Source organism: Eublepharis macularius, chromosome 7 (genome assembly GCF_028583425.1).
Source record: "Eublepharis macularius isolate TG4126 chromosome 7, MPM_Emac_v1.0, whole genome shotgun sequence".
NCBI classification, from domain to species: Eukaryota; Metazoa; Chordata; class Lepidosauria; order Squamata; family Eublepharidae; genus Eublepharis; species Eublepharis macularius.
Genome location: NC_072796.1, coordinates 95,467,935 through 95,479,180, shown reverse-complemented (window position 1 = coordinate 95,479,180; position 11,246 = coordinate 95,467,935). Strand labels below are relative to the sequence as shown.

The following is an 11,246-nucleotide window of genomic DNA, read 5'->3' as shown; positions in this document are numbered from 1 at the left end:
TTAGAAAAATACCAATCATTTCACACACACCCCATTTTAGTTCACCAGAGGTTGTGCTCTGTTCCTTTGCAGCACAGTCTCCCTTGTTTTTTTAAGCAATGCATGAAAATACAACTCTTTCCCTATAGCAGCAAAGCTCCCACTACAGTCAGAAAATTGCATGAAAGGACTGTAAGCCACCTTGAGCAAGACTGTGAAGAGGCAGCATAGAAATAGCCTAAATAAATAAAAAATATAGCATTAAGAGAAGTGTATACCACCTTATTCATCTGGAAAGAATTGCTTATGTGCAAACAGGCAGCAAAAGAAATATTCATTAACATATTAGTTTTCTTCATATGTTCTAACATCAATTATTAACTTAGTGAATGAAAACAAAGGCCACACTTGAAATCTTTTTATTTTTTCAATAATTGTCCATGTGTATTTATCGTAAATGTAGCAGGCAATTTTATTATGCAGTTATGGCTGAGAAATGGAAATCAAAGAGAAAAGAAGGCACTAAACCAAACCCATGCTTAACAGACTAAATAGCTAAATGAATACTGCAGATGCAGTCAATTCTAGCAGCTTCTTCATGGGATATCTCTGCATAAATTCCACATTCACAGAACAGTCAACTTGTTTCAAACACATGTTAACATATATAATAAATTGTCAATTTCTTAATAAGTCATTTAGGATATGGGTAAATAATATTGTATAAAATTAGTACATTTTGTTTATGCATGCTACATTCTACATTATATTTCATTTAGCAGTCTATTTTGTAAGATTTAATAATGTAATGTGCTGATTACTGTTAATTATGATTGGATGGCCACACACACACACACACACACCACTCTTTGCTCTCTATTATCTCAGCCAATTTTTACAGCAATTACAAATGAATAGCCAGCTTCATGTTCTCTGCTTGTTATACATACATACCAGCAGATATGGCTAAACATGTTAACATTTGTTGATCCAAAAATGAGGCAAGTTTATAAAAATATAAGCAGTAAAAAACCTTAGTCCAGTTAAAATGCATAAAATTTTTGAGGAAACTTTTCACCAAGCAAACTTTAATATATCAAATGTCAATCCAAAACAACAGGGGTATAAGTTAAACAAAATACATTATTGTATGGACTATGTATTAAAAAGTGACAGATCACACTACCTTCGCCTAAGGCCACTGTACCATAGTAAGATGTAAGGTTCAGTGCATTTTAGTGGTTCAGCATCTACACATCACAATAATTCCACCTTAGTTTTACTGAATTTATAAAAATAAGCTTTTGTTGTACACAAGTGAAAAGCACTCTTTGCTTGCAGAGGTTACATATGTACAGAAATCCATTCTTGATCCTTTCCATTGATTTCATTCACAAACCTGCAAAACATATATTAAAAGAAGAGTTAAAAGATAATGTAGCTTTAAAGAAACATGAAAAGAATGAGCTCGCTCCTTTATAGGGTTATTTCATTTGACTGCTTTAAGTAAATCTAACAATAAAGATAGTAAAAACAAGGGTTATATAACAGTATTTTAAGGGAAGTGATACACTGTTATGAGGTTATTGTCACAGAAACCGATTATGGGAAAACACTCTGATCTTAAATCAGAAAGTTAAAAACCTTATTTTGTGGGGAGGCAAGAATTTCAGTGGCTGGCTCTAGGACACTTTGGAGCTGAAGAGGCAATACAGGTCAAATCTAAATATGGCAGGAATAAGCGATGCTTATGTGCATTTGCAACTCGAGTAAGCAGTGTTAAATGGTTGGAGCTCACACAGAAAGGATAAAAGGATGCTTGGCATTTATCCAGGTTTGTGTACATTATTCTCCCTACTGTCACTGTGAAGCTGAGAAAGACTGGCCCTAGGTCACCCAGGGAGCTTCATGGCAGCATGAATGTTTGAATCTGAACCTTCCTGTTCCTAGTCCATTAACTACTATGCTGCAGTGGCTCTCAGGGAAAAATAGGTGACACAGCATGCACAACTGATGGAGGAAAAGTGGGCATAAATCAAATCCTAAGACCACCTGTCACTTTCCATCCAGTTTACCAACCAATACAGATGAACAGTACAAGTTCACTGAAAATTTCTCTCTCATTGGCTTTGTATTTCTATTCATTTCTGGCACAACCATATTTATGAGAGTGAATTCTTCAAAAAATCAAGCTCAAAACTGAGATTATCTCTGAACATTCCTTCTCCACTAAGCTTATAAACAAAGTTTATAAATGAAGTAAAATTCCACAGAATACAGGAAATGGGAGTTCTCTCCAGAAAACCATACGTGAAAGTTTACTTGAATGTAAAAGAGCTGACATTACAAATTAAACATTTATATCTCCAGTGGTTTTATCTAATGAAGGATATTTAAAATGCTGGAAACCAGGATGGATTAGGATTCTTTCTATGTGAAATACTTTGCAAATATAACTGTTTCTGCTCTGAAATGGAAAATCAGGTTATAAAATCAGGTTATAAAATGATTTGCATTAAAATCTTATTGCAGAGTTATTCCAGTCTAAGCCCACTGACTTCAATAGTAAGCCTGTACAGGATTACAACCTTTTAAAATTTGTTTGTACTTGCATTTCTACAGATTTACCACCTAATTTTGTGTTGAAGTCAATGGGCTTAGACTGGAGTAACTCTGCTTAGGATTGCACTGTAAGACAACTTTGGAATCACAGCACTGGTGTCATAGGATCAAACTTGAACAGAAACTGTTAACCTTGAACATAAATGTACAGACTATGCTCACAGCATGTGTGTAAAGTACTGATAAAAAAGTATTCAGCAGTCAAAAAGTCTGTTGGGGTCTGACTGGCACTGAATAGGGCACAGATCCGAGACCAGCAGTGGACCTGAGAGGAGACTAAGTCTCCCAGGTCTGCAGTCCTCTCCTTGCCCCAGCCAGCCTGCTCTGATTGGCCGCTGCCCAGACGCTGAGTGCAGTCACTTGCGGCTGGTATCAGATGTGGAGCTTCCCTTGGCATGGTGGCAGCAGCAGCGGTTGCAGATGCAGCAGCAGTGGCAGCAGACACTGCAGCAGTGATGGAGCAGCTTTCACAGCACAGCTTCCATGGCACGGCTGCAACAGTGGGATGGCCTGCAGCAGCGAGGCTCCAGCCTCCACAGAGGACTGGCTGCAGGAGGCTGAGTGGCATAGCAGCAGCAGTTCAAGAGAGGCCATGAAGACAGTTCTGGCTCTGGAGACTCGATCAAGTGGGGGGGGGGGAGAAAACTTGGAGACTCGATTGCAGGGCACCTCAGCCATGGCACTGGGGGCTTCAGCAGCAGGCAGTGGCACAATTTTGGGGAGGTGGGAAGTGGCCCCAGTGCTTCGCTATGGTGCCCCTGAGGCTTCCCCTGACCACTGCCTGCCCCCCTTTGGGGGCTGTTAGCAGCCTCTCCGCTTGAGGGGAACCATGTTGCCCAGGAAGGCAGATGCCTCCAGCTCCCGATGGTGGAGGGGGGGCAGCACAAAAGGGCAGCTTGCTGGGGCTAGCACAGCAGTAGCCCACCCCTGTGGGGGAAGGGTCGCCCAGGCCAGTTAGGCTCCCAGGGCAGCAGAGCAGGGGAGGAAGGGGGGGACACTCAGTCTGCTAGGCCAGCTCAGGGTCAAGTGTCAGGGGAGAATTGCACTCTGCAGGGTCTGTCCAAGGCACTGGAGATGCTCAGTGAGTTGAATGGCTGGGCACCTTCAGGTCTGGAACCACGGAAGATGCTGTAGCCCCTGGGCTTGTCAAGCCCCCCACAAGGCAGCAGACGAGACTGCCAGGGTGGTACCATGGTTGGGAGTCCACAGGTGAGCTCATTCTCTGTCCACCAGCAGTTGCCATAGCCCTGTGATGAGGAAGAGTCCTGCAAATAAGCACAGCCATGGATCCCGCAAGTCCCGAAGATCCTCACATCAAGAATCAAACAGTGAGGGATCCACCAGTGAGTCCTCTTTGGATGAGGAGAGAAGAAGGAAGGCTAAGGACTCTGGTCCTGGACTTCATGGGTGGTTGAAGGACAGGGAGATGCCACAGCTGGCTTTGCCACATATAAGAATGATAAGGACCCCCATGGGATTCATCTGGCCTTCAAGGTCCATAATTGGATCCTTGATGGGGTCTATCTGAATGTGTTCTCCTTGTTGCTGTCTGAGGCCATGTATGGGAGGAAAATCCCTCCCTCCAAGAAGGATAAAAAGGTATCCAAGCGGGAGGAAGAGGATCACACCTTTGCAAACTGGTTAGAGGGCCACACCATTTTCATGGAGGTGGTGAGGCTGCCTACCCAGAGATGGGATGGCACCTCTTCAGTTGCTTGATGAAATTACTGCTGGCACAAGCCCTCATGCAGGACAGCACATCTATGGAATACGGTGAGTCATTATGCAAGCAGGCATCTGGGTGTGCTGGGATTTCATCAGTCACAAGCTTTGGTTGTGGCTGGTGAAGCCCCACATCAAGTGGAAGGCTGACTCACCCCAGGCAAGCAGGTGGAGCTACAGATGAGAAGAGACACACAGGGTTTGTTGGGAATACAATCGGGGCAGTGCCAGCAGCCCAGGTATTGATTTGATCATTCTTGTGGTGGATGTTTTGGCCCCCACCCCATGGGCCCTAGGTCCCCCAGTGGCCAGCATCCCTTTTGGGCTTCCTAGCCCTCCTCTAATAGTACCTGCAGGCAGTGGCATAGCATGGGGGGGCAGAGGGGTGGTCGAACTGGGAACATAATTTTTAGGGGGCGCAGTGCTGAGGAAAGCCTGTGCTGCATCCGCGGGAGGCCACCCGCACCACCCTGGCCACCTGCTGTGCCAATGGGGTGGCCGGCTCACTGGGAGCCGAGCTGGCCCTCCTGCAGCGACTACTGGCCAAGGAATGTACCAAGCTGGTTGCAGTAGCGTCGGCGACTGCACCATAGGGTTGCCAGGTAAGGGGTGGGGAGGCAAGTGGACCTGAATTGCAGGAGTGCTCCTGGGGGCGAGGCATAATTATTAGGGGGTGGGGCGCTGCACCGAGGACAACCTGCGCTGCATCTGTGGGAGGCCGCCCGCACCACCCTGCCTCGCTGACAGGGTGGCCAGCTCGCTGCTTGCCGGGCTGACTCTCCTGTAGCAGCTGCTGGCCAAGGAGTGTGGCATGCTGGCAGCAGCAGCGTGGGCGGCTATGGCAGAGGGCTGCCAGGCAAAGGACAGGGAGGTAAGCGGCCTGAATTGTGGGAGTACTCCTGGGGGCAGCCACACCCTGCGTAACTTCCAGTAAGTGACATCATCATGCAGTGCCGGTAGCACATGTGTGTGGTCCCAGGGGTGCCACCTCCTGCCAGAAGTTGCTCTGGGTGCTGGCAACTCACAATACACCACTGCCTTCAGGGAAGGAGGGGCTGCCAGTTCCAGGGCCCAGCCAGACACCTCAAGAAAGCAGTTCCCTGCCTGCCTGGCTGGGGTTGGGGCTTACCCCCATTTGCAAGGAGACCCTCTGCTCCCTGCTGGAACTTTACCCCAACAGGTCTACCACCACATTCCTGTGGGAGGGGCTCAGTGTCAGGTTCTGTAATCCTTACAAGAGCCTCTGTGTGGCCACTGCCTCCAGCAACCTGGGCAATGTCGCTTGCACCACCCACCTAGCCTCCTTTCAGACCTTAGCAGGTGAGCTGGGCATTCCACTGACTCAGGAAAGATGGAGGGTGTGGCCACCCACCTCACATAACTTGGCAATGAACTGGACTTAGTGGTGGGGTGCTCTTGGCTCCCTACAGATAAGCACCAGGCCCTCAGAGACCTCACACTGTCCCACCTCAAAGTCACTCTCAAGGACATTCAGTCCTTGACCAGACATCTCAACTTTGTCAGCATGGTGTTCTCTCTAGGGTGGGCCTTTTATGCCTGTCTCACCAGGGCAATGGAGAAGGCCACCCACCCCCACCCCCCGCACCATCATATTCGGGTATCCAAGGGCATCAGGGACAACCTGAAAGTCTGGCTGTCCTTTCTAGTGGGTACAATGAGGTTTCTCTCTGGCAGGAGATCTGGAAGCCAGGGGGCTGCCAAGAGCACTGGTTTAAAAGTCCACATCCAAGGAAAGTGGCACACCAGAAATGGTTGGTGGCATGGGCTATCTCACCTTCCTTCAGGTCTTTGCTATCTTGGGGATGTGATCATCTGGCAGGAGCAGCTCAGGGACAATCAGATCTACTTCAAGTATGATCACCAGGTGGGTCTTGAACAGGCAGCCCTCACGCTCTGAGCAGGTCACATGAACCTTGGGCACAGGTTGGCCTTGGCTTGCTTGTCTGCTAACATCTTGTTATCAGTCTGTCATGTAGCAGGGACTGAAAACAGCATCATGGATGCATTCTCTAATTTCCATATGGAGGTGTTCTTCATCTTCACCCTAGAGACTTGCACCCCCAAACTTGACCAGACAGGGCAGAGGCCTTGTTTTTCCCTGGGTGCAACCAAGTCTGCCCTATGTCCAGTGCACACATTTTCAGCCTACTTGTTGAAACGCCTGTCAGGTGGGGGGGGGGGGCCTTGTTTATCCATGCTGATGGTCTCCCCCTCACCCGCTTCCAGTTTGTCAGCATGCTCTGGTCATGGGCCCATAAGTAACTTCAGGGCCCACTCCTTCTGGATTGGGGATGCAACAGTGGCCACAGATCTTGGCCTCTTCCCATTGCAGATCCAGGTGGTGGGTAGATGGAAGTCATATAAGGCATACATGCACCTGGGGCTTTCTCTCAATCGATCTTGTTTGTAGTTTCCACCAGGCAGTGCAAGTTGGTGTGGATCTGCGGGCACAGCATTGTCCATTGGGCAGGTTGCAACATAGTGGAATTCAGATGAGAATAGTACTTGGGACTTCAAGGCACAGTCATTGTAAGGTGGATCAGTGTGAAGGGGATGCGTTGGGCCTCCTTCCTTCCCTCAGCACTTTGTAACATGGCCAAATTTGGCCCCCGGATGCCTTGGTGATCCAGCTGGGGGGAAATGACTCAGGCTCATGGCCAGGCTTGGACTTATCACAAGTGATTGTGGTGGACTTGGGGGCTCTGTGAGTGCGCTTTCCAGGGCTGGAATTGCCATGGTCAGACTGGCTGGAGAGACATTTGTGGCAAGGTGTAACTTTGCCTGGGAAAGTGGACTTGGTCAGATGTTGGAGTGCAAAGGAGGTTGCACACTTTGTGGAGGCAATGGGGGGAGATCAAGTTATTTATCACCTGAGTATCTTTTTCTGTATGAAGGCTTTGTACCATCCCAATGGGGTATAGCTGTCCAGCTGGGGACAGGGCATTTGATTACAGGATGTCCAGGACAGTCTGCAGAGTTGGTTAGGAACTTTGGCAGAAGTGATCTTGCAGCTCTTGTGGTGGCTTGGCATTGGACACAGATTCTTTTTTGGGTAGAAACATGGCCTGCATACAATGTACCTCCATAACTGGAGATCCCCTTAATGCAGGGCAAGGACAAGTCTAACTCAGGGGCTGTCAGATATGCCTGCTCCCAGGTGACAGGGGAACCACAGAGAAGCTTGCGCCCAAGTGGAATCCCTCTTACAGTCATTTCATGGTGCTCCCCTCAGCTGGCAGAGTGAAGGAGCAAGGACGTCATCGGCTGGCATGTGGGACAGCCGATAGGGGGATCTGTGCCAAGGCTTGGGGAAACAGTAAACAACAAAGTTTTAAACTCCACTTGTGGTTTCTGTGTCTTCATGGTCCCTGCCCTCGCTCTCGTCCCTTAAGCTGGCCCTGCAAGCCATAAATCATAACACTGGGCATATTATGTTAATTCTGTTTACTATGAGAGAACATAAAATAGTTTGAACCCCTGTATTTCATTCTAAAAAGATGGCACTGAGTTTTTCTAGACTGGTTTATAAAGCTACTGCACAGGAATTGGCTTGTTGACTCATTCTGCAAGAAATCCCTGTTAACAGAATTAGGACATGCGAATCAGGGATCCCTGCATTCCACTGAACAAAGCTCCTCCCACCCACCCAATCTGGTGCTCATTTTTAGAACTCCATTGGTAGAGCTTTTGGATGTTTCCACTGATGTGACTGGTTTTTCAAACTTCTCTTAGACACATTCAGCAACAATGCTTCTGAGATGCCACAACATTTTAATACATTTGAACTTGTAAGAATTCCAACTCTGTATTTTCAGTTCCATTTGCTCCATGCCACACACTGAACATACTCTTCCACTCAGAGTCTGATTAGTAACATTTAGAGCACTTTCACTGGCATTTGAGCAGAAAAGTTTATTTCCAAGTACATAGGTTTGCAGTAAATATGTGTATTTCACCCAAATTTATGTATTATACATAGTATCTAAAGACAACATAAGGTTACTGTGACATCCTCTTTTCTAATCAACCACATTAGTAGTAGAGTTTCTTCCCCTTTGTCCACACTTAGCTTTAAACCTGCTGTTATCTTGAAGAAGTCAAAGAATGTAGTAACTGTTAGATGAACGTAATTTATTAAAAGCTGAGTCAAAGAACACCTGTTGCTGTTGTGAAGATTAATTCTATTGCTCTTCTGCTCACGTTCATAAATTATGAACTTTCATTCCTCTATCACTAAGTCTCTCTCTCTTGCATATCTTGTGCATGTTTATGAGTAATTTATTAACTTTCTCTAGAAAGAAAAAAAATGATGTGGACTGGCATCTAGATAGCTGGGTCCTCTACCTGCAGTGTATCCTGAGAGCTGGCATCAGAAACTCTACCAAGCCTTTTACTGGTTCTCCATTTTACAGCCATTTCAACACCTGGGTGTTGGCAGTTGCATTTTCCAGGAGTTGCCCTTCACTTGTATGCTTGGCTACAGCAACTGCATTCCAAAACCAGGTGGCTGCTATTACCCCATATAATTATTTTTTTAAAAGACTTATTTCTTTAACCAATTTACTATTCTCAGATGTCACATACTGTACAATATTACTTAGATCAAACCATTTCTGTTCTCCTCCTATAGTTACAACAGTACAAAGAGCAGACTACTTTCAGCAGTAAAAAGAGGTAAGTCTGAAAATTGATATATAGGTTTAAAAACAAGATGTGAGTTTGTTACAGCCTTACAACCTTTGCAAGAAGGTAACCATTATTCGTAATTATGGTGTTTTTACCTTTCTCTGCCTTTTAAGTCACAGGTTCAAGCAAAAGTAAACAATGCAAGAAGCAGATTTTGTGATTACAGTTCAATGGACAGAATTTACTCAGATGATTTTAGTCATGTTTGTAACATGAAATTTAAGTATTTTTGTTCATCGCAGTTAACGTTTTATTTTTTGTTATTTTCATTATTACCCTTTTTCTTAAAAAAGTATTTATCTCCTCCTCCTCCCAATGTAATATGTGGGCAGAGGCACAGGCTTAGGCCAGCACCAAATGGGAGGAATTCTTAAAATTCCCTCAGGAATCGGCCCCCCTCCCCTAACTTCCCTGGTGCCTTGGCCACACTTTTTGAAGAGTCTAAAATGACACACATCAGTGCACCACAGGAAATGCAATCCATGGATACATCAAGGCACGGCATCTTGACATGTCTGAAATAGTATCCAAGCTTCAAGAGAGGCAGTGGCAAGGGAGAGATTATAAACTAGCATCAACCCCCACCTAGCCCGGCAGGCAGCAGCAAACCTATCATGTTTTGACATGGAGGAATGCTTCATTTATCAGTGATTGCCTCCAATCTCCTTCCTCTCTGTTTCTCTTCCTTTGACCTACGTAAGTTCTGAAGCCAGAATAATGAAGAAATCTGAATATCAGTGAATATTAATGTCTTCAATTTAATTTATTTGAGGGACTGGGAGATTTGCATGGACTAAAAGCAAGCAAAACAAATGGAGGAGGAGGAATTGGGCCAGATCGCTCCTCCTGCTTCTTGTACCAGTAGAGCCTCTATTGTCTGTAGTTGGGAGCTCCGACTCTTGAAAGTTTACACTCTGAAAGTCTTGTTGGTCTCTAAGGTGCTACTGGACTCAAATTCTGCTGTTCTACTGCAGACCAACACAGCTACCCATCTAACTAGCATCTATTGGACGTTTTCTTGTGATGGTTGAAAGAAAAAGCATCCAACTTACTATATGCAGATTTTCTAAAATCACTAGATTTTAAGTTTGAACCAGGTTTTTAAAGTTTAGAACTGTTCTATTAGAAAAAAAATACAAATGTACTTGTTAAGTTTAAAAGTTCAAATTGTGGCTTGGTCACTTAAACATAAGCAACTAACAATTCAAAAATTTTTATCCCTCAAAAATCTTAATTTGGGTTTTGTTAGTAAACAGCATTTCCCAGCAAATTATAATTTCTCCTCAAGACTCACTTCTTAATAGGTCTTATTTAAATGGTTTCAGTTCAACAGACAAGGTGCTCTGAGAACCTGGCTAAACAGCCTGTTTTTGTGTATCCATAAAGTCTAAAAAAGGCTAAGAAATGACACACATTTTCACTCTGACAGATTTCAAACTACTGAAAAGGAAACCCTAAACTGTCAAAATAATTCATACATCCAGCAAGATTATTTATGTTTGCTGAATAGCCTTTGCATATGAAAGTAAATTAACATGTGCTACTTGTCTTAGTTTTTTAAAGTCCTTCAGCTCCTTATGACAGTTTTAAAACAAGCACCCTTGATGTGGGATTGTAAAATATGCTTATGCTGCAGCAAGAACTGTTTATATCATGGCTGCATGTTGCACAAAACTGCATAACTCAGCCCATGGAGGGATGCTATGTGACCCAAAGCCCTTGACAGTCACACCTTTGAGGACTCAACTGAGAGGTATCAATTGCTCCAAAGGATAATCAGCTGAGTCTGTGCTCACCCTTGCAACTGCAGTGCCTCTGATTAAAGATTTCTGATGCTGATTGGGAACTGCTGTGAGACAGGAAGGAGGAAAGAATATGGTTAAGCTGCTGTTGCACTGGAGCTCCCCTTCAAGGAGCTTCTCCCCAAGATGATCAGTGGTGCCTCAGGGGATTTGGGCTGGGGTCAGCCTTTGCCTCCCTAAGAGCTGGCCAGGACACTTAGAACAGTAACATTAAAAATTAAGTGTCAGTCACATGGTTCAATCATGCAATCACCCACCTAAATTTTGAAGCCTAAGGAGGGCTGTACCATTTGCTTTTTCTGAACAGAGGTACATGAGTGCCAGAATTCTCATGATGATCCTATGCACAGTAATATGTGGGAAATAATTGAAAATCATGTGCCAGCTGCCAATCCATGGACAGCCAGTCATGTG

The 11,246-nt window shown here is 45.1% G+C and overlaps 1 protein-coding gene across 1 annotated transcript in view; it reads right to left on the bottom strand.

Moving 5' to 3' along the window:
- Positions 1-382: 382 nt before the first annotated feature.
- C7H8orf34 (chromosome 7 C8orf34 homolog) overlaps positions 383-11,246 on the bottom strand; it is a 151,207-nt gene continuing 140,343 nt past the window's right edge. The window contains exons 14-15 of the mRNA XM_054985159.1: positions 10,827-10,879; positions 383-1,378 (exon numbers count right to left, since the gene is read on the bottom strand). Of these exons, the coding sequence (XP_054841134.1) occupies positions 1,367-1,378; positions 10,827-10,879 (65 nt within the window). The 3' untranslated portion in view covers positions 383-1,366. The remainder of the gene's footprint in view (positions 1,379-10,826; positions 10,880-11,246) is intronic.